This window comes from Ambystoma mexicanum, chromosome 13 (assembly GCF_040938575.1).
Source record: "Ambystoma mexicanum isolate Mex_15411 chromosome 13, UKY_AmexF1_1, whole genome shotgun sequence".
Lineage (NCBI taxonomy): Eukaryota > Metazoa > Chordata > Amphibia > Caudata > Ambystomatidae > Ambystoma > Ambystoma mexicanum.
The window spans coordinates 498,506,544-498,532,389 of NC_090938.1; the positions used below are offsets into that span (position 1 = coordinate 498,506,544).

At 47.1% G+C, this 25,846-nt stretch overlaps 1 protein-coding gene across 3 annotated transcripts in view; it reads right to left on the reverse strand.

Moving 5' to 3' along the window:
* The window catches only part of NSF (N-ethylmaleimide sensitive factor, vesicle fusing ATPase), a 1,025,749-nt gene that overhangs the window by 201,124 nt on the left and 798,779 nt on the right, over positions 1-25,846 (reverse strand). For all 3 annotated transcript variants that reach the window (XM_069634162.1, XM_069634161.1, XM_069634163.1), the window contains one exon: positions 5,185-5,251. In XM_069634162.1, coding sequence (XP_069490263.1) covers positions 5,185-5,251 — 67 coding nt within the window. The remainder of the gene's footprint in view (positions 1-5,184; positions 5,252-25,846) is intronic.

The window sequence follows — 25,846 nt, forward strand, 5'->3', positions numbered from 1 at the left end:
CTCGCCAAATCTATTAGTGGAAAAAGTTACGAAAAGCAGCTACCCTGTAGATGGATTGTCAAATATGAGGATTCCGTGGGAGTAAGGAATCCATTAGAATAGGTTTGTATTTTAAAATATTTGAGGTGTCTGACGAATCCCAGGCGATTGTAGCTGCTTTAGATGGGGGAGCACCTTTCCATGAGGCCAGGCCGCTACCCGATATTCCGTCTGGGGGTGGTGCTCAGCGGGAGGATCTCATGGGGTGGAAGAACCCCATTAAGAGTGTTGACCAGCTTGGGAAAACACATCCCCCTCCCCCCCAAACCCATCCCTCACTACATTACCTGAGACTCCCATGTGTTACTGCAATACATACCAGTTATCCTCTGGGACGAAGAAGATGACGCAAGGACTGAGGATCACCAACATGAGTGACAGCAAACGTTCTAGCTTTTGCCGGGACCTGATTGGCCCAGCCTCATTCAAAGGCAGAGAGACAGGGGGAGACTGGCGTCTTCGGTTCTTGGTCTGGCACGGACCACATGAGGTTGCAGGTACGCAGAGGCCGGCCAGAGAGAGGAGAACAGCGCGTCTCACGGAGAACTGCATTCCGAGGAGGCTTGCCAACCAGGAAGCAGAGGCAAGCCACCTAGTGCAGAGCTGAGCCGCGAGAGTGCAGGGAGACGGACACTGAGCAGTGGAGGAAGCATGGAGAGGTCCGGCGCGAACACAGGAAAGCCCAAGAAGCTGCTGAAAGCTCTGGGAGACCCACGAGCAACCAGAGAGGGACGGTCCAGACCCTACAGGTAACAGGGTGGCTGATCACAAGGTTGGGGATACCCAGAGAACAAGAGGCGAGGGGCAAGAGAAATGAGACATTAAACTGGGAGAATAACCACGTGAATGGGGTCTGGATCCCAATTCCTAAAAGTAAACTGCGAATTACAGAAAATACAAACTGACTATTTAAGCCCAAACATCCACAGACCTTGGCAGAAGAGCAAACCAGGACTGTGAAAACATACAACTGAAGGGTGTCTGGGACCCATATTGAGGGAACAAGCCCTTGGGCATCACAAAAGGGAACTAGAGCTTTGTGGATGCAAGTAAGTATCGCAGACCTTGGCAAGAGAGTGAACCAAGGCTGTGGTCGGGAGAAAACGATCTGGACACTTATCAAGTGAAGGGGGTCAAAGACCCACAAGGGGAACAAATACCCCAAAGCATAAATACAAAGCTTGCATATTCAAGGGAAACCCAAAGACCTTGGCAGGAGAGGGAACCAAGGCTGTGGGTGAAAGAAAAGAGCGAGTATCCTCCTTAGCAGGAGAGTAAACCAAGTAAGGGGCGCTAAGGAAGGGACAGGAATCCCCTCCACACAAGGCAGTTTGATAGAGGCACAGCTACAGTGGAAAGAGCCTGGAGAAAGGGACCCAAACCCTTAGTTCCACAAAAACGCTTTACTTATTTTCATATGCTGAAAAGACTTTGGGGAAATAAAGCCAACCCTTGAGCCTTGTGGAACCTTTGCTTGATTTTCTACACCTTTTGTGGTTGGCTGATAAGATCGGGCTGCAGGCCGGCAATCAAGAGACATTTTCCCCTTGCACATGATACTTATTTTAGCTTGTGAGGGACAGAGTAACTTTTGGGCACAGGACAGCAACCTTTACTTTTGACATTCCGACGAAGACCGCTTCATTAGCTAGCTTTGTTGAGGCAGGGAAACGCCTCGGCTAGTCAGGTTTTCCTCCAACTGCCCTATTTTATAGTACAATAAAGTTCTTTGCCAATTAACATGCCACCCTTGTGTCCGTCTAATACTCCTAGACCCTCACAGGTGGCAAAACACATTTTCACCTTACTAAACCTGAACAGAAGTGAATACATCTGTTAAATACTGTTGATCATGGATTAAACATTTGCATTGAATGGAACATTTGCTTTAAGTGATGCATATGACTATGATGTGATTAATTATGACATATTTTGATTAATGTCTCACATCATGTTTCTAATATCTTTGGTTGATTAGAATATGAACATGCTATTATAATGAACATTGGAAATAGATTGTGACTTTATGCACTTTTTGTAAATGTACCACATGATTAATGTTAGTTATGTTTGCAATATACAAGTTCACATGATAAAACTGATTTGGTTACATAAATTGCCTCTATCCAACGCAATTGGACCGATTTTTTAGGCATTTGTTTGATGGGTTGACTTTGTAGATGTTGATCTAATAAATTGATAAGAATAAAAATGATTTTAATGTTGAATTTGATCTGCTTATGTTCACAAAGGGGTGCCCAAAAAAATTAAGTTCAACTTTGCACAAAATAAGGATGTATGGTCTTGGCGACAGGTGGGATATGTCGGCCGGAAGGCGTAGTGAAGATCTCCAGAATGTTCTTAGGTTTTGAATCCATCCAGTGAGTGTGTGGGGTCTGGAAGGCGGGTTAGGTTTGAGTCAGTTCCCGGTAGTCATAAAACATATGTCTTGTCTTGCAAGACAAATTAAACTGCCTCTGTCATCACCTGAAATTAATGCGCGAGCCTGGTTTCTCAGATAGTCTGGCGCTGCGCCTTGGACTGGTCACACAACATGGGCACACTGAGGACTTGCACAGAACTCCCCCCCCCCCCCCCAAACACACATAAATTAGTGTTAAGGCGTCCTTCTTAAAATCTACAGAGGGGTGGTCGGGAGAAGGCTGCCTGCAAATGGTTCCTTTCCGTGACCTTTCAGGGGAGTCAAGGGTTTACATGATGGCAAAGCATGATGCAGACTCTTTGAGGGCAATGCTAAAGTGGACCTAAAAATCTGGTTCAGTTATTTTGGTCAGGTAATTATGGTAATCTGGTTAATTGGTATGGTACTCATGTTGGTCTATTTGTTCTAAATGGGTTTTGGCTTAGCGACCGTCTGGAAAAATATTTTGCTCTGGTCTAACTGGTTTTGTCTGATGAGGGTCCAGCAATTCCATGGGCAAACTAATAAAGCTATGTAGTGGTCACAGGAAAATGGGAATAGCCCAATCTAAATGGGGCCAGATGTGGCATGTACAGAGTAAGAGCACTAAAATTCCTTTCAGGACCAATCCGCAATGTCTGATGTTCGATGATCGCCTTTCCACACAGATTTGCATAAAAAGTGGAGTCACACTATAAGTGGAGCAGGAGGCGAGCGAACACTGAATGAATGGTTTTAAAACAAGGGGCAGCCATGGGCACTAGTCAGATGAAACCAGTACCTATACCACCTAAAGGTTGACTAAATACAATAGTGTCACATGCGAGTATAGTGATGCCTGGCAGAGATTGGCAGGGGAGAATAGACACACGCAATTCCCACTCGAAGGAACCTTCCAGTGTGAATGGTTTTTGACATGAAAGTGTGCGTTATAAGCAAAGAAAGATAACTCCTAGGCAATGGGGATTAAATGCTACTTGGTTTGGGGAACACACAAAGCAACAGAACACGTCTAAAATAAGGGGGCTGAAAGATTCAGTGTAATCTGGAAGAATCAGAGTCTTATGTTCAAAAGAGAATTGCCATAGCATTTCGGTGCTGGACTGCCCATGTGGGCGAGACAAAGACTGATATGCAAATGGCTATTTCGCTTCTGTGAAAGGTACAGTGAGCTAAAATGTGGCTGCGGACCCTCAAGTGGGTTCCTTCCCAAAGAACAGTTCTTTTATCCGTGTTAGTTCTGGCAGAGGGGCGCCGATGACTTTTTTTGGATTGTGCCATTTAAGACCAATTTACATTACATTGAAAACATGGCTGCTGGATGGTGCAAATGATATAGGTGAAACGTATTATTGGGCTGCATAAATGAGAATTAGCAGACGTTTCATGACAGAACTCTTAAAAAGCATGTGCTACTCTATTCTAGCTATGCCCGGAGGTCACCAAAAAGGCACACCATGTGGGAAGACAAGTAATATCAAACTTCTGATAGTGGGGGAAAAAACGTTATCTGAAGGATATTTGAAGAAATGAATGTTTGAGGGAAGGGAGAGGAGGACGGTGGGTGGTGATTTGTCAACCAGTCCAGGTTCTCCTGATGTAGCACGCGGAATATAAAATGAAGAGTCCCTGAATGCAAACAGAGAAGGATATGCTAAAGGGGCTAAACCATGACAGCCCAGATGCGAACTCGTGCACTCAAACAAAGCCAGCCGTCAAAGCATGTGGAGAATATTGGGTGGATTCATGAAAACATATGCCGAGAGGGACATTCCTAAAATATAGCGAGCAAGAAAGTGTCTGTCCCATCCATCGCAATGAAAGGGACTGGTGGTTGGGTAGGGCGCGCAGTGGAGGGGCCCACACGTGCATGGAAAAACAGGAAAAGTCTATTATGCTGCTTTGCATTACTCTCCGGTTTCAGCCCCCCATTCCATGGGACATCCAAAGAGTATGGAGGAAAGGTGACAGGACTTAAGAATAGGCCAAGGATACCTGTGTAAGCTATGTCCCTAGACACACCCAAAGATCTTCGGCCCATTACCATAGGGATATAGGCTCCCAGAAGCAGGGACTCTCACAAGTAAAGTAATATTAGTTCCCTTGCTCACACAGTGAGGCACAACAGAGGGGATGACAACTAGAACACAAGTCATTCACAGCTGATCGGTTATGATATTCCAGACATAATTAATAGTGAATACCGTTATGCCACTTTGAGAGGCATTTGTCCTAAGAAAGACAGGGGCTCTGAAAGGTTGTTCCCCATCACCACGAAATTACAGCCAAACTAGCATCAACTTTTTCATAATGTCCTTGTGTGTGTGTATATATATATATATATATATATATATATATATATATATATATTTTGCACAAAAGTGTTGCGTTTGAATGGGTTAGATTTAGTTATACGAGAATGTGTCACACTATTCACTGTTCTATACATTTACAATTTACTGAATCATTACTTAACTAAAAAATGTTTGTAAGTATTTGGAATACAGCATTTTTCAGTTGCAGGTGTACTCATGAGTGCTAACAGACGAGGCATAACATTTTCGCACAGAATAAGCCAAAGGGAAATTTACATTTTAGTCTCAGCCCCCCCTATCTTCCACATGGTGAGCAGTGTAGCCCTTCCTGTAAAGGAGAAGGAAACAAAGAATACAAGGAAGGGTCTGAGCCTTCAACCACAATAAATAAAGTATTGCCAAACTCACCCAAGAGTCGCTCGATGTCATCCACCACCACACAACTGAGCTGGGATTTATATGCATCTTCAAATATCTAGAGACAAATCAGAATTCATGTATTATTTTCTAATTGGCTTATGAAAGCTAGAGCCTTTGGCCAGCAAATATATTTTAACTCACCTAAATATACTGCCACTGGGAGTGGGATTGACTTTAACAACGTAAACAGTATTTTATTCGCAACTTCCAAATATAGGTAGTAAAATACTCCAACTTCAAAATGTCATATAGAGCTCTGACTCGACCACAGCAATTTGAACAGAAAAACATGTGAGTTTAACTATCGTGCACATTGGGAGAAGAATCGTCTGTAGACATTTAGAAGAATGTAGGGTGCCAGTTTGGCGTTTGATAAAGCTTGCCAGTGGAGGTAACTGGAAACTCAAGCCTTCCAAGTGTCTTATTATTCACATTTAGTTTTGGCCAGATCCCACAACATGGAACCCGTTTTTTATCCCTCTGTGTTGACTGCCATCAGGGGTGCCAACTGTGATGGTGGTTTTCTGAAGGAAACATAGTAGGATAAACAACAATACAATCTCTGTCAGTGGAGGAGACATTTGTCAAACTGTGTCCTGTAGAGTGTTTTCAAGTCTCATGATCTTATGAGTCCATGCCCACTTTCTGAATTAAGCAGGCTAAGACTTTATTACAAAGGGCTTTTCTTGGTTCTCTACAGGTTGGTTTTTCCACATTGGTGATAACGAGGTTTCTCTTGTCCAGAATTAGAGCTCTTATTTTGCCATTTGCAACCAGTTGCATTTGTGTTTTTCTTAAACAAGGGTCTCTTGGTGCGTGCGATTTTTCTTTTCGGCTAGCAAGACTAGCTCGACTTGAGGGGGGTTTTGCAGAGCCACGGGGATAGATTAATGAAATTGACAGTGGAACTGACGAGGGGGACTAGTTTAAAGATACATGCTGTAAGGAACTTGTGGTGGCAACAGTAAAGACAGCCACAAGTGATCACAGTTCAAGGGTGTTTATTAAACTGTATAAATGGGTGAAAAACGCGCCTAATTAAAACCTAAATCTAAGATGGGAGCAAGCAACGATCATCAAATAATAATAAGGCAGTCCTAGTGGCGTCTTGTCAGATAAAAAGGGGCTATCTTTTTTAAAAAAATGCCAATCCTTACTGCTAAGTTAAAAAATAGTGTGGGGGTAATGTTCATAAGAAGAGAAAGAAGTGTTCACAAAAATCAGGATGTTATAGCCGGGGTCTCCCTTCCCCACGTTTTTAGCATGGGACAAGGCGGGACCTCCTGAGCACAGCACACTCCTGGCCTTCTCCAGCACGAGGATACAGTTCCTTACAGCGGCATGAGTACCTTCGGTGGTCAAGTCTCTCTTATACAAAGTATCTTGCCTCCGAGGCTTGATGTGTGAAAATAACCAAACCAAAAGTTACTTTCTGTAATCTTTTACGCTGGGTGATGACTCTTCATCCCTGGATAACCCTCAACTGGGATCCGATCCTTCTTGAATCTTAGCCTCCCCTCTGTCGGGTTCATTGTTGCCTTCCACTCCCAATATTTTCACCTGTAGTATTCATGGGTCTCAATGTCCTTTTAAACAACTTTCACCGTGGACATCCCTCAGCCGGGTTCATTTTTGTCAACACAATGTTCATGGGGTTATTGTACTTCACCCCGCCTTGCCGGCATCCCTCGGCCTGGTTTACGTTTTCAGCTAGGCAATTCACTTTGCTTTATCACAAATGCGGGATTCACTTCCCTTAGCTTTCCTCTTGGTTTATAATAGCCTCCCTCGGTCAGGCTCAGATCATCAATTCATTGTAGACATCCCTCAGTCGGGTTCATGCTTGTCATTCTAACACAGTTCACAATTCTATCATCTCATCAGAAAAGCGGGGTTGCCTTTCCCCTAGCTTTCTTTCAGCATGGCTCCGTCGGGTTCACACTTGCCACAGTTCATTAGACCCCTTAGTTTCTTTTCTTACCCAAATCAGGGTCTCTGCCCCCAGTCAGGCTTCACATACTCCTATTCACACTATGTTCTCAGGGTCTTACTGATCACCCCAATTTGTAGGCATCCCTCAGCATGTCAAAGACTTTTGATTGTACAAGTGGTTTTATTCGACTGTTGTATGACCACTTTGATCTCTTACGTCGGGCTCTTCTGAGGGCCTCCTGATATCTGTAGTTTTAACAAAAGGGGACCAACCAGAGTCTTTTGAATAAGCACCCACGTGGCGCCAGCCCACTCTGCAGCTTGTTACACCACACGCTAGCTGTAGTTCCCGGTCTTATAATTCCTTTCACGGAGGCTTCACGGATCGGGGTCGAAAAGGGCAAGGGCACTTCCCTCCTCGTCCTTTCCAGTCTTGCAGTCTTTCTCCTCCTCTTGAACTGCCATCCTGGAACAGCCGCCTCCTCGTGCATTTTGCCTTGCTCAAAGTGTGCTCTCGTGCTCCACCTTTTATCCATGTGGGGAAGGGAAAGGGCCGTCAATTTTGTCAATTGCCTGACTCTGCCTGACCCTTGTGTTGGGACATGTCAGGTAAACGGCCCTGGTGTTAGTCCGTTGTCTTTCATGGTGTAAAAAAGTGTTTGTGTCGTAAAGGGTGGTGTGCGGGGGGGGGGGAGGACTTCTGAATATCCTGGGTGTTATAAGGAAGGGGGTACCGCTTCTCACCCGTCGAGTCCAACTTCTACTCCCCAATGACCCCTCCATCCAGGTAATTCTCCCTTACTAGTCCACCCACAGGAACTGTATCCAATGGTGATGGCCATGTACTGGCCACCTGGATGACAGATCCCCCGGGGACTAGTCAGTGAGACACCTTCAGGTTTCTCACAATGCTCACTCAGTTCCTTCTCCCCCTTTTCCCTCCATTCTTGTTTTCACTTCTAACTGCAGTTAGAGTAGCCTGAGACCGTTTGTCTGTTGTTTTCTGGGAGGCCTGATTTGGCCCCCATTTGACCATATCAAATCATTGTCAAAATTATGGTAGGTTGACAGACAGCTTGAGATTTTTTATAATGTTCTCTTTTAAAGACTGCCAGGTTATTTTACAATTCCAGATAGATTTTACCGAGGTACTATTCTTAGGGCTAGATGGAATATCTTACCCACTAGGGACATCTTAGAAAGGAGATCATTGATTCCGTTGGATGAAGCCAGATGTAGGTTTTATTAGGTAAATTACGAGAATCAAAACATCTGGTCATGGAGTGTACGTCATTACAGCCGCTTACGGCAACATTTTTGGAGCCCCTTAATGTAAATTCTATTCTATATCAGGAAGAGTTGGCATGGAAACGGTGCCTTAATAGTCAAACTAGCCATGAGGGCTTAGCATTATCAGGATTTATCAAAAGTCTAAACTTGTAATAGAGACACATTTTTTAAATTTCATTCTTAAAGCGAGATTGTGTTATGTTTATGGCTAAAGTCATAAGATTTGGATATTTGTTTTTATTTGACTATATATTTTAAGTAAGACTTATTCTCCTTTTTTGAACGATTATTGGAAAAGTGAGGTTGTATTGATTATTGTATATTGTTTTTCTCCGTTTTAATTTACTATTAATGGTGATGATGAATTGAGAATTTTCTTTTCACTTTTGTAATGTCTCTGGATTTTATTATACTTCTTTTGTTGTTTTGTAAAGGTTTGAATAAACCATATACAAATTTTAGAAAAGACTGCCAACCTGCAGGGTCTGTGAGGTGTTTCTTATTAAGACCCGTCATCCCCCATCTTGATGTAACTTGGTGGAGGTAAGGCAGGTGTGTTTGCGGTGGAATGCTTCCAGCCCCCATAGTTTGGCGTGGTATCAGGATGTCCTCTAATACTGGTACCACTTGTTTTGAGACTCTTCCAACCATTGCCATTGAGGGTTTCTGCCGAGTATTCTCTTCATGAGGTTTCTCTATTGCAGATATGGCAGCTGATGGCGGGTCATGGGAGCTGAAACAGATCCCAGTCTCTTGTGCCATACTGCCACCTCTGCCGCTTGTCACTACTACAGACCTTCCTATGTCCTCCCCGTCATAGGTTTTCATGTCACTCAATCTCTGCCTTCTCCTTCCGCTCCTCACCAAAACAGCTGAGAGCAGACTCACACTTGGTGTGGAAGAAAAGGAGAGGGGATAGGTGAGGTACTAGGTTCTGATTGGAGGTTTATCGCTACATAGGAGACTTGTAGGTGATTTCCATGTGAAAGTAAATCAGTAATCTTAAGGCTGAGCAGAGGCTTTGCTTCTGTAGGCACTCAGATACTTGCGCATTGATAATCTTGCTCATATCGCCCTGTGTTTTCATGTGGGCTTTTGCACATGCAGAAAGGTCCCTTGAAGGATGCGACATCTGAAAGCATTCTCTTGAATTGGATGCAGCAACACAAGTGTGCAATAAACCAATTTGTAGCTACAATAAATATAACAAATTATTTTGTACCGACAACCCAAAGGGTAAAATGCAGAGTTGTGAAATGCACAACTAGTGGAGTTAAAGGGGAGAGGGGAGCTGAGGCTCAGAAAAGAGTCAGAAAAGCCCCTTAACACCCTAACACAGGCTCAAGTTCATAACAGTTTTACATGAAAGAGAGCCATGGACGAAGTTGCTTGTCATCTTCCTAGAAGTTCAGAGTACCTCCCATGCCTCTCTTCCTATACCCAGGCAGCTGGAGTAATCCCCAGTGGAGACTCCGGTGCTCCAGACACCAGGAGCAGCAGCCAGTGTGAAAAAGACTGCAAGGGTCCTATCCCAGCAATGGGAACAACGTGCGCACCACGCTAGACAGCCAAACAGGTGAGCAGAGGCAAGGGGTGAAACCTGGCAGTCCGAGCAGTCGCACCGCAGCTGATCACTGCAGCGTGCACTATGCAGCCGCTTCAATCTAATGTCAGGGTCAGTGTAGCAGTGGAGTCCGATAACCAGGGCGGGCCAGTTTGTCCGCAAGAGCCAATTTCTTTTTTGTTTAAACCACGAGCCTTGCTCGAGAGCAGCAGAGCGCTGTATAGAGTGTGGGTAGCCAACATTTGGGCTGTGACCATTTAACAGTAGTGAAGTACTTCAAGGTCTGTGCATCGGTATGTGAGTCCATTGGAATTAGTTCTTGGTCAGGTGCAGTCGTAGAAGTGTACCGAAAAAAGTAGTCGAACTGTGGCCTGGGTAGGGTAGGCAGAAGCATAGTGCAACACGTGACACAGTGTTGTAGCTGGGGCATTCCAATCGTCTGAGTGACTTGTAACTAAGGCTCCTATTACAACTTTACACTTGCACAGGGACATGGATCGGCAAATCCTCAAAAGTAATGGAACACCACTCTGACCGTTCCCGCTCACTTCGATCACTGGTCAAGTGTTGTTGAAAGAGTCATGAAGTGAGAGATTTGCAAAATTGGAGAATTGTGGGGGCATTCGAAGCGAACAGTGGGATCGAGTTCCACAGGGTGGGTGCATCACAAGAGAGGGATTGTTTGCGGGTTCTCTCTTTGCGGACGTGTTGTGATTCAAGCTAATTGGTCGATTTGCTGCACGAGCAGCGTGTGCCACCAGATATGTAGAGCTTAGCCACCAGGTACTGTGGTGTGCTAATCGGGACTGCTTTGTAGATGAAACATGCACACTTGAACAGTATCCTGGCTTGGAGTGGAAACCAATGGAGTTTGCGTAGGATGCCGGTAATCCGGTCAAATTTCCATGCTCCTGTAATAAGACAGGCTGCAGCGTGGTGGACTGCTTTTAGGAGAGCCAAGTGAGCAGCTGGAAGCACCGTCAGGAAAGCATTACCCCCATTGATGTGCAAGACCACAACCTGCAGCAGGATACAGGGTTTGATTTTTTTTTCAAAGGGTCAAAGGGTAGAGATTCTGAGCCAGGCTATTTGGGCCTTCTTGGCTATGTGTTTTTGGAAGGACTGTCTGCTGCCAATGGTGAAGACTAAGGATTTTGCGGAGTCTGAGAGTTGTGGATCAAATCCTTCTAGACGCATATCATTGAGCTATTGTTGGACAAGTTGGTTTTAGCGGGCGGACCAATGAGGACGAATTCAGTCTTTGATGGTTTCGTTTGAGGTAGGCAGTCGAAATCCAGGACGATTGACGTACAGCATCTGATCTGAGGTCTCCCCGCTGTTCAATAGTTGTAATGGCGATGTAGGAGGTCCCTTAAACAAGGGATCCTCTCACATCAGCCCAAGGTTAGTCATCAATTAGCTGGCAGCAATACCAGCACCACGCTACCACCCATGGTCACCCTATTCCTTAAACTTCGACAGGAAGGGAAATGTCACAGTGTGTTGGGATCAAGCTGTCTGTGCCCATTTGTAGTCACAACAATACTCTGCAGGTCACTCAGAGCTTTGCCCTTAAACCAGCAATGCCCTGGATTGGTCGTCTATTATGTACATTTCAAAAAGGTCTTCATGTTCCAATACTACAACAATTAAAAGTAATACTAATAATAATTGGCTGATTGTGTATTGGCTATATTTAAAATGAACATATTTCCAATATGTGATACAGGATCTTACTCTTGAGCTGCGCAATTCTAAGTTTAGGATTTACAATGAAGATCCCATGTAGGCAAACTGCACGAATTAACACCCCCCACTTCTTGTCCCCCACTAACTACAACCCTTACACATTTTCTTTACACGAGCTAGCACCAGGAGGGCACCCAAATGGCAGAAGGTGTCCTACACAAGATCTGGTTACATTATAAGTCTACTCATCAGATTGCATTTTTAGTAGCTTCTCTCAGAGAAATTCCTCCTTAATTGTATTTTATATGCTATTGTATCACCACTGCTTGCCATTGTAAATTCTTCTCTTAAACAGGATGTGGTAAAAGATCTATTAAATATTAACTTTATTTATAAAAGGCACTACAGAAAGTTCAGTACTCAATAACATCAGATTTAGAAGTCTGAGTTACAAGAACATATTGCCCGCTTTCACAGTTTATCATATTGATCCAGGTTTTATCTACACCATAGCCCAAATATAATGTTCAGGACACAAAATGTCCATGTTATGATTAGCCAATAATTATGCCTTTTTATTAGACAGCTAATATTGCGAGAAGTGGTGATATATCTCCAAGATCCGTAGTTACGGTCACACCCATGTGCAAAGAGAATCATTTATGTTTATTTTTTATGCCTTGTATATCTCAAAGGTCCCATGGTGGAAATAATATCCCTGTGTTGAGATAGTATCCATTGGTGTGCAGCATGCACTTGTTAAGTGAGAGAGTAGTTAGGTTAAAATGTAGTAGTAAAAACGACCTCAAACTGACATCTGTGATATTGTCTTCGTGTTAAATCACAAGTTGCTATTAGTTCAAGTCGCAAAGTATATCACTGCAGGTGATAAAGAACAAACATTTTTTGGAGGAATATACATATAAGTATTTGTGTCAGAACATACTAAAGAAGTTACAAAGTAATTGTAACATGGTTACCTCAAAGTTGCCATGGGTTCTGAAAACATGTGCAGACGGAGTCCACACGCCGGCTGAAAAAAGTGAGTGGATCGTACCTATATATTACTAATTATTGTAGAATTACATAAAGGTGTTCTGTAGGCTATTGCAGTGTTTGCCTTACCTGTTTTCTGTATGAAGAAAACAAATCAGTCGTAGCAGGTCTGCACATTCAGGAAACTGCCCTGTGTCTCGCTGAGCATTGATATGGTTGCCATGGTAATGGCAAGAATCATGGGAAAGGACGTTCCGGTCCAACAGGAAGTCATCACTTATGGGTAGTGTAGTTAAACACTATGGGGGTCATTCCGAGTTTGGAGGTAGCCATGGTGCTATTAGCTATTAGCACCATGGCTGCCTCCAAACTCAGGTCCGGGTCCGTGGTGTCAGAATGGGGACTTACCGGGACATTCCGACCTATGCAGACCCGTCAGTCAGTCCCCATTTCGAAAACCATTCCCCATTCCCATTTGAGCCCCCATAGGGCTCAATGGGAATGGGGAAGGAGCTAATAATGGGCCCACAAATTGCGGGCCCGTTATTAGCTCCATGGTCCCTTAACGGGTCCCGCTAAGGGACCTCGTAATGGGGCGGTAGGGGGTTAACGGCACCAGCATCCTTACCGGTGCCGTTAACCCCCTACCGCCAAGGTCAGAATGACCCCCTATGTGTTGAAAGCGTTCTCCTGGAATAGATGTGTGGTTTAGCCGCATAAAGAACAAGTTACTTATCTGTAACTATTGTTCTTCAGCGTGGGTCTGGCATGGATTCACATGCCCATGAATATTCACCGTAGCAAGGCTGGGAATCCTCAGTAAAAGAAAAACCAGTTTCACATTCACTTAAAAACTTGATTTCTCCTCTAAACCAATCACTGTCCTCTGGGTCACACTGCCCCCATGCAATGACAGTCCTCTCCCTAAGCCCGTCCTCTGGCATCCATCTTCAGATTTGGTAAGCACGTAAAGTGGCAGTGTGACCAAGAAGAGCCGTAGAGGGGCTGAGGGGATGGTTTACATTTGTATCCATGCCTGACCCATGCTGGAGAATAATAGTTAGAGGTAAGTAACTTCTTCCTTCTCCAGCCTGGGGTCTGGCATGGATTCACATGCTCATGAACGAATACACAGCAGTACACTTTAGACAACCACGGGAGGTGGGAAGGCTCAACAGAAGCAATAACCCTTACTTCTGGAACAAACTCGCCTTAAGTAAACAGGTTGCGTACCACTGTCTACCACTGTCTGTCTGGATCTGGACTCCTCCCTGGAATCCCCGTTGACGCAGTAGAACTTCATGAAGGTGTGCGTGAACCTCCACGTAGCAGCCCTGCAGATGTCAGCAGCGGCAAACCCAGACAGGAACGCCGTCATTGCAGCGATCGTTCTGGTGGAGTGGTCTCTAGGACGGCCGGGCATGGTCAGTTTGCCAACCGATGACAGTGTGAGATGCAGACGGAGAGCCACCTTCAAATGGAAGCCTTAGACAAGGCCTTCCCATGGTTCACAGGACCAAAGTTCACGAACAGTTGTGAAGTCTTCCGAAAACTCTTTGTGCGCGTCACATAGAACTTCAGGGCACAAGCCACGTCCAGCGAGTGCAAGGCACTTTCCTTCTGCGACTAAGGTATCGAGAAGAAAACAGGTAACACCAAAGGCTCGTTGAGGTGGAATTCCGATGGAACATTCGGCATCAAAGAGGGGTGCGTACGCAGCACCACCCTCGATTTGTGGAAAGCCAGGAACGGTTACTTGCAGGATAGGACCTGGCTCTCACCCACACTTCTGGCAGAGGTGATGGCCACAATGCAAGCCGTCTTCCACTAGGGAAACTTGAGTGGGGCTTGATACATAGGCTCGAAAGGGGCCCCCATGAGCCTCGTAAGAACCACGTTGAGTTCCCACGCTAGGGCAGAAGCCTTCACTGGCGGGAAAGATCAGAAAAGTCCTTTGAGAAACTCCTTGACGAGCCGGTGGGACCAAAGCAAAGATCTTCCTGGGGACCTGGTGTAGCGGGGGGTAGCCGTAGATGCACCTTGATGGAGGTGTGTGCTAGTCCAACCTTTGCCAGGGATAGCATGTATGGAAGGATCGGTGGGGCCATGACCCTCAGAGGGGTAATCTTCTGCGACCTAAAGCACGTAGCAAAACGCTGCCACTTATGGTCATAGCAATTCAAGGTCGCAGGCACCCTATCCTTGGTGAGGACCTTCCTGCAGGCCGTTGGCAACTGATACACTCCAAAGTCTAAGGCTGCAGGAGGAAAAGCCCACAGGTTCAGCAATCCTGGGTCATGATGAAAGATTGCACCTTCCTCTCTGGCGAGAAGATCCGGAACCACCGGCAAATTGACTGGAGGCGACGCTGACAGGCTGAGAAGGTCTGGATACCAAATCTGCCTCGGCCGCGCCGGGGCGATGAGTATCATCCTGCATTGACATGGTCGGAGTGTGTTGATGACTCGTAGCAGGAGAGGGAGCGAAGGAAATGCATACAGAAACAGCCCTTCGTACGGGAAAGAACGCATACCCCAGGCTCCTCAGCTGGTGGAATCTGCTGGCAAACGTCTAGCATTTGGAGTGCGCCACCGTTGCAAACTGATCGATCTGGGGTCTGCCCCATTTGACGCAAAGCAGTCGGTCCACCGGATCCTGACAAAGTTCCACTCGTGGCAGGAGAGCATTTCCCTGCTCAGGGGATCTGCAATGGTGTCCTTGACTCCTGCCAGGTGGAGTGGGAGGAGGAACATCCCCTGTCCGACGGTCCAGTGCCACAAGTCCTGTGTTTCCTTGGAGAGCACCAGAGATCAAGTGCCCCCCTGCTTCCTGATGTAGAATATGGTGGTGGTGTTGTCCATGAAGATCCTCCCCACCTTGCCTTTCAGAGATGGTAGGAATGACTTGAGGGCCCAGAATACTGCCCGTAGCTCCAAGAGGTTGATATGCAGATCCTGCTCCTCCGCCAGCCACAGGCCTCTGGCGTGGGCGCTCCTCAACCTTCCAGGGAGGCGTCCATGGTGAGCGTCTCCTAGTATGGGGGGTCTTTGAAATCCTGTGTCCTGGGCGATATTGGAGCAGACATCCCACCGCTCCATCGCCCGTCGGAACTCTTCGTTGAGAGAGATCTTGTCCTTGAAGCTTCCAGACACCTGTATCCAGCGAGCTTCCAGGAATTTCTATAGGGGCGCATCAGCAACCGGCAGAGATGGACGAGGTAGATGCAGGATGACAGATGCAGAAGCTAGAAGAACCAATCGCAAAGCTGAGCGTCTTTGAAGAAAAGACCCGTCAGCGGTCTCACTTGCAAACTATAAACAGGCAGCGAAGGCCTATAAGCGGACCATGTTTAAAGCAAAAGCAGAAAATCTTAATAAGAGAATTCAACAAGCTAAGTCACAATCTAAAGAAATGTTCTCCATTCTCCAAGAACTAAAAAATCTAGCACAAGAGAGTAATGCTTGGTGTCAATCAATACATGAGGGTTTCACCGAAAAAAAACCTAAAAACATCAATAGGCCATCGATTCCCAGAAAACTATTTTCTGACATCAAAAAACGCCCAACACTGTGCCTACTGTCGAGAGTGGCTTCCCGGACTCTTTTGTTTTTGAAAATGTTTCTGTGAAAGAGGTACTGGAGGTTATTCATAACCTGAGGCCTTCCTCCTGTAAGGGGGACATTTTTCCTGCAAAATTCTATAAGCACTTTGCAGAGACCTTAGCACCCGAGGTGGTTCAATTTGTGAACCAATCCTTCGAAGAGGCATATGCCCAAGAAGACCTTAAAGAGGCATGGATTACCCCACTTATTAAAAAGGAGAATTTGGATCAGTCAGTTCCTGGTAATTCTAGGCCTATTACGAACGTGCCATTCTTGCTCAAAATGATTGACAGGATTGCGTACCTTCAATATCAAACGTTCGTAGAAATTACAACATACTGGCCAAACAACCCGATTTTCGAGCAAAGCATGGTACGGAGACGGCCTTTTTAGATCTCCAGGCCAATATTGCTAGTATCACTGAACAAGGCAGCACTGCCCTACTTCTGCTGCTTGATCTCTCCTCGGCATTCGATCTTATAGATCACAATCTCCTGGCCGAGAGGCTGACAACAGTCGACAGATGCTCTCCACTAGCAGCAAAAGAGTTCAAATCCTTCTTAGGTCCAAGGATGGTGGCAGTGGCAAAGGGACATTTCTGCTCACTTAAAACCTTGCTAACATGCTTGTCCCCACTTCCCCACTACTTTTTAATATTTTCTCTAAACTCCTGTGCGCCATGTTACAAACTTTGGGTGTCCGGTTTACTAACTATGCCGACGACACCCAGTTGGTTTTCGAGTTGTCTGGAACCTATGAAAAGGATGCGCAAAGAGTCAAGGAGGTGTTTAGCGCCATCCAAAAATGGATGGCGACAAACTCTTGCACTCAAGGAAAAAACACTCTTGATACTTGGCACCCCCCAGAAGATAAAAAAAAAGGAATGATCAATACAGAAAATTCAAAATCAACAACACTTACATTGAAGTCTCAGATCATGTTAAAACACTGAGATTCTTTATGGACTCGCACCTCTCCTTCAAGAGACATGTGTCATACTTTAAATCAACCTGTGCGTTCTACTCGAATATAATTTGGCAAATTCGCCCCTACCTAACAAAAATATTGCTTTGATTGCTGGGGCCATAATAAACTCAAAGCTAAACTATTGCAATAGTCTCCTGATGGGCACTTCTAAGAGCGATATCATAAAAATGCAAACTATGCAAAATGGAGCAGTCAGAGCAGTCTATGGACTGAGCAGACGTGCAAAAATCTCAGCAGCCAGGAGGAAGCTTCATTGGCTTCCAGTCAAACAAAGGATCAAATTCAAGGGCACAGTCATAGTCTATAAATACCTAGCTGGCATTGCGCCTAACTATCTTGCAAAAACAATAATGAAGGCTCCTCTTGGAACAGACCTCCGCTCTAATGGCAATCATGATTTATATCTACTAACGCCAAAATCTTAAAAAAAGAGTAGGTGGCAGAAACTTTGCCTTTTGAGAACTTATGGTTTGGAACTCTCCGCCCCCTTTGGTTAAGAATAGTGCGTCTCTTAATGTGTTTAAAAAACAATTCAAGACACATCTGTTTGGCGAGGGAGAAAACTAGTGAGATGCGAACCCTCTCTGCGCTCCACATACCTGTTCGCAGCATCAGCTTATTTTGTTATCTGTTGTCTGTCTCTGTGAGCGCTCTGAGGCCTATGGGCGATTTTGCTCTATACAAAAACAATAATAGATAGAATAGATCATGCCCAGTAACAACTTCATGGCCCGCACTGTGGCCGTTTTCGCCAACGACAGCCGTTGCACCTTTCCTTGAATGGCTGCCAGACTCTCCTCTGAGGGCGATGCCAGGCAAGACACTGTTGAGTCTGGCGCCCAGTAACAGTGCGTTCAGCGATGGCTTTAACCAGGACTTTGGATAGTTGACAGAGAATCCCAGATAAGTCTATAGCCGGATGGTAGTCTCTGTGGGTCGGTCGGCCAGCTCCGCCGAGAGGACGCGTATCAGCCAGTCATCCAGGTACAGGTATACGTGTATGCCCTGTAGACGCAGATGCGACGACACAGGTGCCAGGCATTTCGTGAACACTCTGGGGGCCGACTTCAAGCCAAAAGGTAGGGCCTTGAACTGATAGTGTTGGCCCTGCACACGAAACACAAACTTCTGATGTTTCTTGTGATTGGGGATGCGGAAATAGGTGTCCTCCAGGTCCAACGACGTCAAGAAGTCTCCTTTTTCCAGGTTGCCGAGCACATGTTGCAACACAACCATCCTGAACTTTTGGCACTTTAGGTATTTGTTCAGACATCGTAGTCCAGTATGGGCCTCCAGTCCACTGTCTGTTTTTGTTGTTGCTAAAATGTATCTGGAATAGACTCAGGAGCCCCAGAGCCATTGGGGAACCAGCTCTTTCGCCCCTTTTCGTAGCATGCCTCTTACCTTTTCCAGAAGCTGAGGGATGTGCTGCACCTGACTGGGAACTGGTAGGATCCGAGGAAACCTGCGTTGGAAGTTCAGGGTGTGTCCTTGGGCGAGAGCATCCAGCACCCATCCGTCGGTGGTGATTTTTCTTCACTATCTAATGAACTTTGCCAGCCGGCCTCCCACTGGGGTGCAGGAGTGGGTGCCCGACATCCTGGTCGGTTGAAGCTCGCTTCGGCACCAGCATCCTGCTCTGCGGGCGATGGCAACGCGGTACTCTGCTACCATACAACCGGGAACAGCCTATGTAGGCTTCTTGCATTGAGGATCTGGAAGGCTGTCTGTACGACATGGAGAACCCCTTTGCAGACCTGCTCGACTTTACCCTGGAGGAGCAAAAAGAAGACAAGTGGTGCTGCTGGAGAGTGTCCAGGGAACAGGCCGTCTCTGTATCAGTCTTAATGGCCTGGAGGGACTCGTTGGAGGCCTTCCCAAACAGATTTTCCCTGAAGGGTATTCCAGCATCTTCGCTTGGAGCTTCTGACGGAAATGAGTGGTTTTTATCCAACCCTGTCGCCGAAACAGACACCGTTCCCCATTTGCCGGAACGCTGTGTCGGCGACGTCCATTGCCATGATCCCGGATGAGAGGGAGAGCTTCCATCTTCTTGTCGTCTGGGAGGAACTCCAGGATTGGTCCTAGCTTGTACCACAATTCCCTGTCTACCTGGCCAAGATCGACAGTGCGTTGGCCACCTTGATAGTGAAAGCCGAAGTGTAAAACATCTTTTCCATGGCATCCATCCTTTTCCCCTCACTGTCCGGAGTGACCAGAAATGACAAGGATGGGTTAGCCGACGGTGCCCTCACGGCGAATGACACCACCGAGTCCGTCGATGGTTACAACCTCAGGCACTTGGGTGCGGAGTCCGGCACCCTCTATTTCTTCTCCAGCCTATCCCGCGTGGCTGGAGCTGTGCAAGGGTTCTTCATGAGGGCCAAGCCCTCCTCCCAAACATCGTCCAGAAAAGGCACGCCCATTATCGTCTACCTCGTGGCCTCGCACCTTTGATATAAGAAGCCCTCCTTCTTGGTTTCCTCTGGCACCAGCTGGAATAGTTCAGAGGCCCTGGCCATCATGGAGTGGAATTACCCCACCTCATGCGGTGGGGACACCCTATGTGGAGCACCCAAATGTGGCGATTCACTGTCTGCTGCAACAATGTCTTCATCATCATCATCCATCGTCGTGGCCGTATCCGTTCCCATACCCATGTCTTCTGGGGGAGAAGAGGCCTGACGTGGTGGAGGAAGTTGATATGGGGGCGTCAGATGACACTTCCTCTTCTTCACTGGAGGCTGATCAGTAACCTGGGGGACCACCAATATCTTCCCCAGAGGCATCATCATCTGAATCTCGGTCACCAAATTGTGAAGAGTTGATAGAATATCCACGTAACTGTCTCTCGGCTGAGAAGGCAGAACAGGAAAACTAGGCCCTGCGCCATAGTCGTCGTCGTCCTCCTCCTCAACGTCCTTGTGGACCGTATGTAAGGACTCTTGATCTTCTTTGTCTGTGGACAAGACCTCCATGGTTTGGGCGAAAGACTGGGAGTGCTGTTTTGGGGCCTCCTCGCCCCCCCCTCTCCTTTATTCCCCGCTGAGGGTCTTGAACCAGGGCCTGGGCCGGTTTCACCCCTTCTGGTGTGCCTGCAGACTTTGGCAAAGTCACTGCGGCAGTGTCGCACCTTGGGAGCAGGGACACTGAGGCATGGGAGCTACCCTCATAGGATCAGCACCTGTAGCTGCCATGGTGTAGTAGCCGTCAACGGAATCACCAACGAGGTCTTTGCCTATGCCGGTTGAGCCTGCTTGGGCTGCGTGGCCTTCTCCTCCATCCATGTCTTCTCAGATTTCTCCTGTAGTTTAGCCGGCGTAGAGGACTTCCTCTTTGAAGCGGTGCTTGATGGTATGCTTGCAATGGAGGCGGAAGGTGATGCTGATCGTGCCCTATCCACTTTGGGACCCGCTTCGGCAGTGAACCCGGTGGACTCAGACTTGCAGCTCTTGGCCTTATCTTGGGCCCGCAATGATGAGACACCCTCAAAGGACTTAGAAGACCGCACCTCAGTCCGGATGGTCCTGGACGAGGCATGACCCAGCCTACTAGGCCTGTCCTTCGTCGTTTTCTTGGAGAAACCAAGGCATATCTCTCACTCTACTTCTTTGTGGTCCGGCTGCAGGTAGTAGAGGCATTGCAGGTACTTGTCCTCCACAAATACATTCCGTAGCCCGCATTTGGTGCAGGCCCTGAAGAGGGACCTTCCCTCCTTCTCCTCCGTCATGGTCAGAGGGCCCGAAGTAGGCCCAAGATGGCCTTGTAGAATCTTTGATGGATCTTCGCCCTTGAGGGGCACTGAACTTCAATAACAGGGCCCCGCTCTCAGCAGATTAAGAAAAGAGCGCACAGGCTCCATTGAAACAAAAATTGAACTTTTTCCATCACAAAACAAGAATAAAACCTACAAATAGCTTTGAGAGCAAATTCGAGGACTCCCAAAACTGGAGTGTGTGGTACAAATCTGAAGAGGACTACCAGAGGAGGGCTTAGGGAGCGGACTGTCATTGGATGGGGGCAGTATGACCCAAAGGACAGTGATTGCTTTAGAGGAGAACTAAAGTTTGTAAGTGAAAGTGAAACAGTTTTTTCTTTTACCGAGGATTCCCAGCCTGATGATGGGGAATATTCATGAGCATGTGAATCCATGCCAGACCCCATGCTGGAGAAGTATTATAATCTGTCAAGTGTACACAGATTGCGAACTAAGTGGAAAGGCGACCCTGCCGCTATAGTTTAGGAAGTAAAATGCAGAATGAAGTCCTACATTTCATAGGTAGCGGCAAAGATAAAAGATGTCCACCAAAGCTCGAAAAACATAATGGCACTGTATTAGAACTCCACGAACGATGGGAATTGTAGTTTAATATGACCCAACGCTGATATGGAAACTAAAAACCAAAGTGAAGGAAGTTTTCCTACTCAGAATTTTATAGAAAATGAATAATAGTTTAAATTAGAACTGAGGATGTGCGTGTAACCTGAATGGTACTAGATGGAAAGATATGGTTGAATGGATGGTAAAAATTACTCCATTAACCAGTGTATAAATGAAAAATGCCAACACATTGTGAAATAAATCAATCAAAAGATGAATAGAAATAAAATAGAAAGATCATCACAGCTATCTGTTGATGATATAGAGATTATCCAGCCACCTGTGTAAGAAAGGTGTATTGATTGGGCCTATATCACAAAAACATGCTTATTTGCTAACATTTTAGAAATAGCATCCATCATGCATGGTAATAAGATAATCATACTTAAGCCCTTAAGTGCATAGGACGAGCTATCTCGTCCTCTGCTTTGTGAATGTACTACTCACCTCTGGGGGGACGGATCGCCCCCTCCCCCCCTGCTGCTGCGCTGCTCCCCCGACCCTCCGGCTGTGAAGGAGAAGACCTACCCTTAGTTTCCTGGGGGTCAGGGTGCAGCCGTGATAACGTTGGCCCAAGCTATATGCGCCAACGTCATCAGGAAGAACAAGTTACTCTCTTACCTGGTAACGTTCTTTCGATGGGATGGTCCGACGATGTATTCCATATCTATGACAGTAATCACCACAGCTGTGCTGCTTAGGAAAATATTTCGTCGTCTACATCCTGCATCGATGACGTCGATACGCCGTCCTCGAGGGCCTCCGTCGAGCCGACGTCACCGGATGTTATAAGTAGGATGCACGACGCCCGTAGCCTCAGTTGTAGTTTTTTCCTAGAACGTGTGGCACCAATCTACTGCCAATATGACCACAGAAAGCCTTGCGGAAACGTAAGCTGCAATCGCATAAGAAATTCTGTAGCGGGGTAGGCAGGGAGGGAGCGATATGGAATGCGTCGTCGGACCATCCCATCGAAAGAACGTTACCAGGTAAGAGAGTAACTTGTTCTTTGAGGGGATTGGGTCCTCCGACGTATTCCATATCTATGACAGACTCCCAAAGCAGTACCAACGTAAGGAGGTGGGAAAAGAATTTAGAATACACAAATTTAGAATGTCCAATTAAATTGCAGAGTAAAGGACCGCCTTGCCAAAGGCCAGATCCTGCCCATGGATAGAATCAAGGGAGTAGTGATGCACAAAAGTATGGACCGAAGCCCAAGTGGCTGCATCACAGATGTTATGAATAGGAACACCCCTCTGCAGGGCAGTACATGCAGCCATACCCCTTGTCGAATGGGCCCGTAAGCCTACAGGAGGATCCTTACCCGCAAGGCGGTAACATTCAGAAATTGACAAGATAATCCATCTAGACAAAGTCTGCTTAGTCACAGCTTGTCCCAAACGCCTTCCAGCGTAACCAATAAAGAGCTGATTGTCCACTCTGACCCGGGACATACGTGAAATGTAGAAACATAAAGCTCTCCTAGGATCTAACCTATGGATCCTCTACTCGTCCTTACCAGGATGCGGAGGAGGATAAAATGCTGGAAGAACAACCTTCTGGCTTAAATGAAATTCCGACACCACCTTCGGAAGAAAGGAAGGACGAACTCTAAGGACAACCCTGTCCTTATGAGACACAGTGAAGGGTGGCTTAACTGAATGTGCCTGTAACAAACTCACTCTGCGAGCAGAAGTGACAACTAAAAATACAGTTTTAAGGGTTAACAGTCTCAAAGGACAAGAATGTAAAGGCTCAAATGGAGTACCCACTAGAAACTTGAGAACAAGGTTCAAATCCCAACCGGGCACCTGGAAAGGCGGTGGAGGGAACACATTAGTGAGCCCTTTCAGAAACTGAGAAATCAAAGGAATTTTAAAATAAGAACACTCCTCAGACGAGCGCTTAAATATGGACAGCACCGCCAGGTAACCTTTAATGGTACCCACTTGCAAGCCCCTATGGGCTAAAGAAAGCAAAAAAGACAGAACTACAGGAATGTCACATGAAAAAGGATACACATTCTGAACCCTACACCAGTCGCAGAACTTTCTCCAACGGCAACGGTACAGGGACTTAGTTGCCGGCCGTCTGGCCGAAAGCAACACCTCCATCACGTCTTCAGGGAGGTCCCAAACCTTATACCTCAACCTTTCAGAAGCCAAGCGTGAAGGTTGAGGGATCTGACCTCTGGATGGAGAACATGACCTCCCTCCCGTGAGAGCAGATCGTCTCGGTAGGGAAGACGACGTGGAGGGCAGATGGATAAGTCGAGAAGGTCCGGGTACCACGCCCTCCTGGCCCATGCCGGAGCAATGAGGATCATCCGGGAACCGAACCTCCGTAACCTCTGCAGCACTTGCGGGATGACGGGGACTGGAGGAAACGCGTACAGCAGTGGGAATGACCACTCCACCACAAACGCGTCTCCTAAAGCTCCTCTTGGAGGAAATTCCTGCATGCAGAACCTTTCGCACTTCTGGTTGACACTGGAGGTGAAGAGATCCACTTGAGGGGTCCCCCAAAGGGCGAAGATCTCCAGGATTATCTCCTGAGCCAACTCCCACCCGTGAGAGATCGCGCTCCGCCTGCTCAGAGCGTCCGCTGTCTCGTTTTCGTTTCCGGTCAGATGAACTGCCGAGATCGAAATTCTCTGCAGGACGGCCCAGAATCAGAGCTGCATCGCCTCCCTGCACAGAGGAAGTGACCCTGCCCACCCCCCCTTTTTGTTGAGGTAGTGCATTGCCACTGTGTTGTCCGTCAGACATTCTTTCCTCGCACAGTCGGCAGAAAAGCCTTCAGGGCAAGCCTGCGGCCCTCAGCTCCAACAGATCAATATGGAGTCTGGACTCCGACGGAGACCAACGACCGCGGACTGTCAGCTCGTTGGTATGAGCTCCCCATCCCGTGAGGGACGCGTCCGTCACGATCGTCACCTCCGGCCAAGGCAGCCAAAACGGAGCCCCCCTCATTAGATTGCCTTCGACGGCCCACCACAGAAGGTCCTGGGCGACCGAGGGTGGCACCTGAACGAGGTTCGACATCCTGCCGGAGGACTGTGACCACAGGAGCTTGAGAGCCCATTGCAAAGATCTCATCCACAACCTGACCTCTGGCACCAGAAGAATGCAGGATGCCATGAGGCCGAGCAACCTCAAGAACTCAAACGCTGGGAGACTTTGGGCATGTTGAAACTTGTGCACCTTCTGCTGAATGTGGTGAGCCCCGACCTGGGGAAGAAAACACTGCCCCAGGGACATGTCGAGCACTGCTTCGATGTACTGGAGCCGCTGAGTTGGCGTCAAGTGAGACTTCTTTAAGTTGAGGGAGAAGCCCAGCTTGTGAAGGGAGTGGCAGGTGCTGGACAGATGATCCAGGACTTGCTCAGGAGAGCGCGCCCTGATCAACCAATCGTCCAGGTAGGTGTAGACGTGAATCCCCCCCCTTTCCTGAGATGTGCTGCCACAACCACCATGAGCTTGGTGAAGACCCTCGGGGCAGAGGTCAATACAAACGGCAGGAAACCGAAACTGAAAGTGCGAGTCGCCAACCGCAAACCTCAGGTACTTCTTGTGCTTTGCATGGATCGGCACATGAAAATAAGCATCCTGGAGGTCGAGAGACACCAACCAGTCCTGAAGTTGAAGGGCCTCGAGGACTTGAGAAAGAGTAACCATCTTGAACTTGTCCTTCCTGGGGAGCTTGTTCAAACCGCGCAAGTCCACGATGGGTCTCAATCCTCCGTCTTTCTTCGAAATCAAAAAATAAGAGGAATAACATCCCTTGTTCCTCTCCGCTACAGGCACCAGTTCTATGGTGCCTTTCTCCAGCAGAGATTGAATTTCCTGCGCAAGGAGCGGATCCGGACTCTTCAAAGAGAGGTTCCCTGGTGGATTGTCGTGAGGCCTCTGTCGGAAAGGAAGACAGTAGCCGTGGGCTATGATCTCCAGAACCCACACATCTGAAGTAATGGCACGCCATTCTACCAGATGCTGCGCCAGCCTTCCCCCAACCGGAGAAGCATGGGCCTCATGACTGAGCTGAAGCGGCTGCGGCAGTGCCTGAGGGCAAAGAGGCAACTGCACGCGCGGCCTTGGCACCTTGAGTACCTTGTTTTCCACCTATGGCACTCATACGGTTGCCCCTTTGACTTGCAGCTCCTCTCGATTTACTAAAGGATGAGTAATATCGAAAGGAACCGCCCCT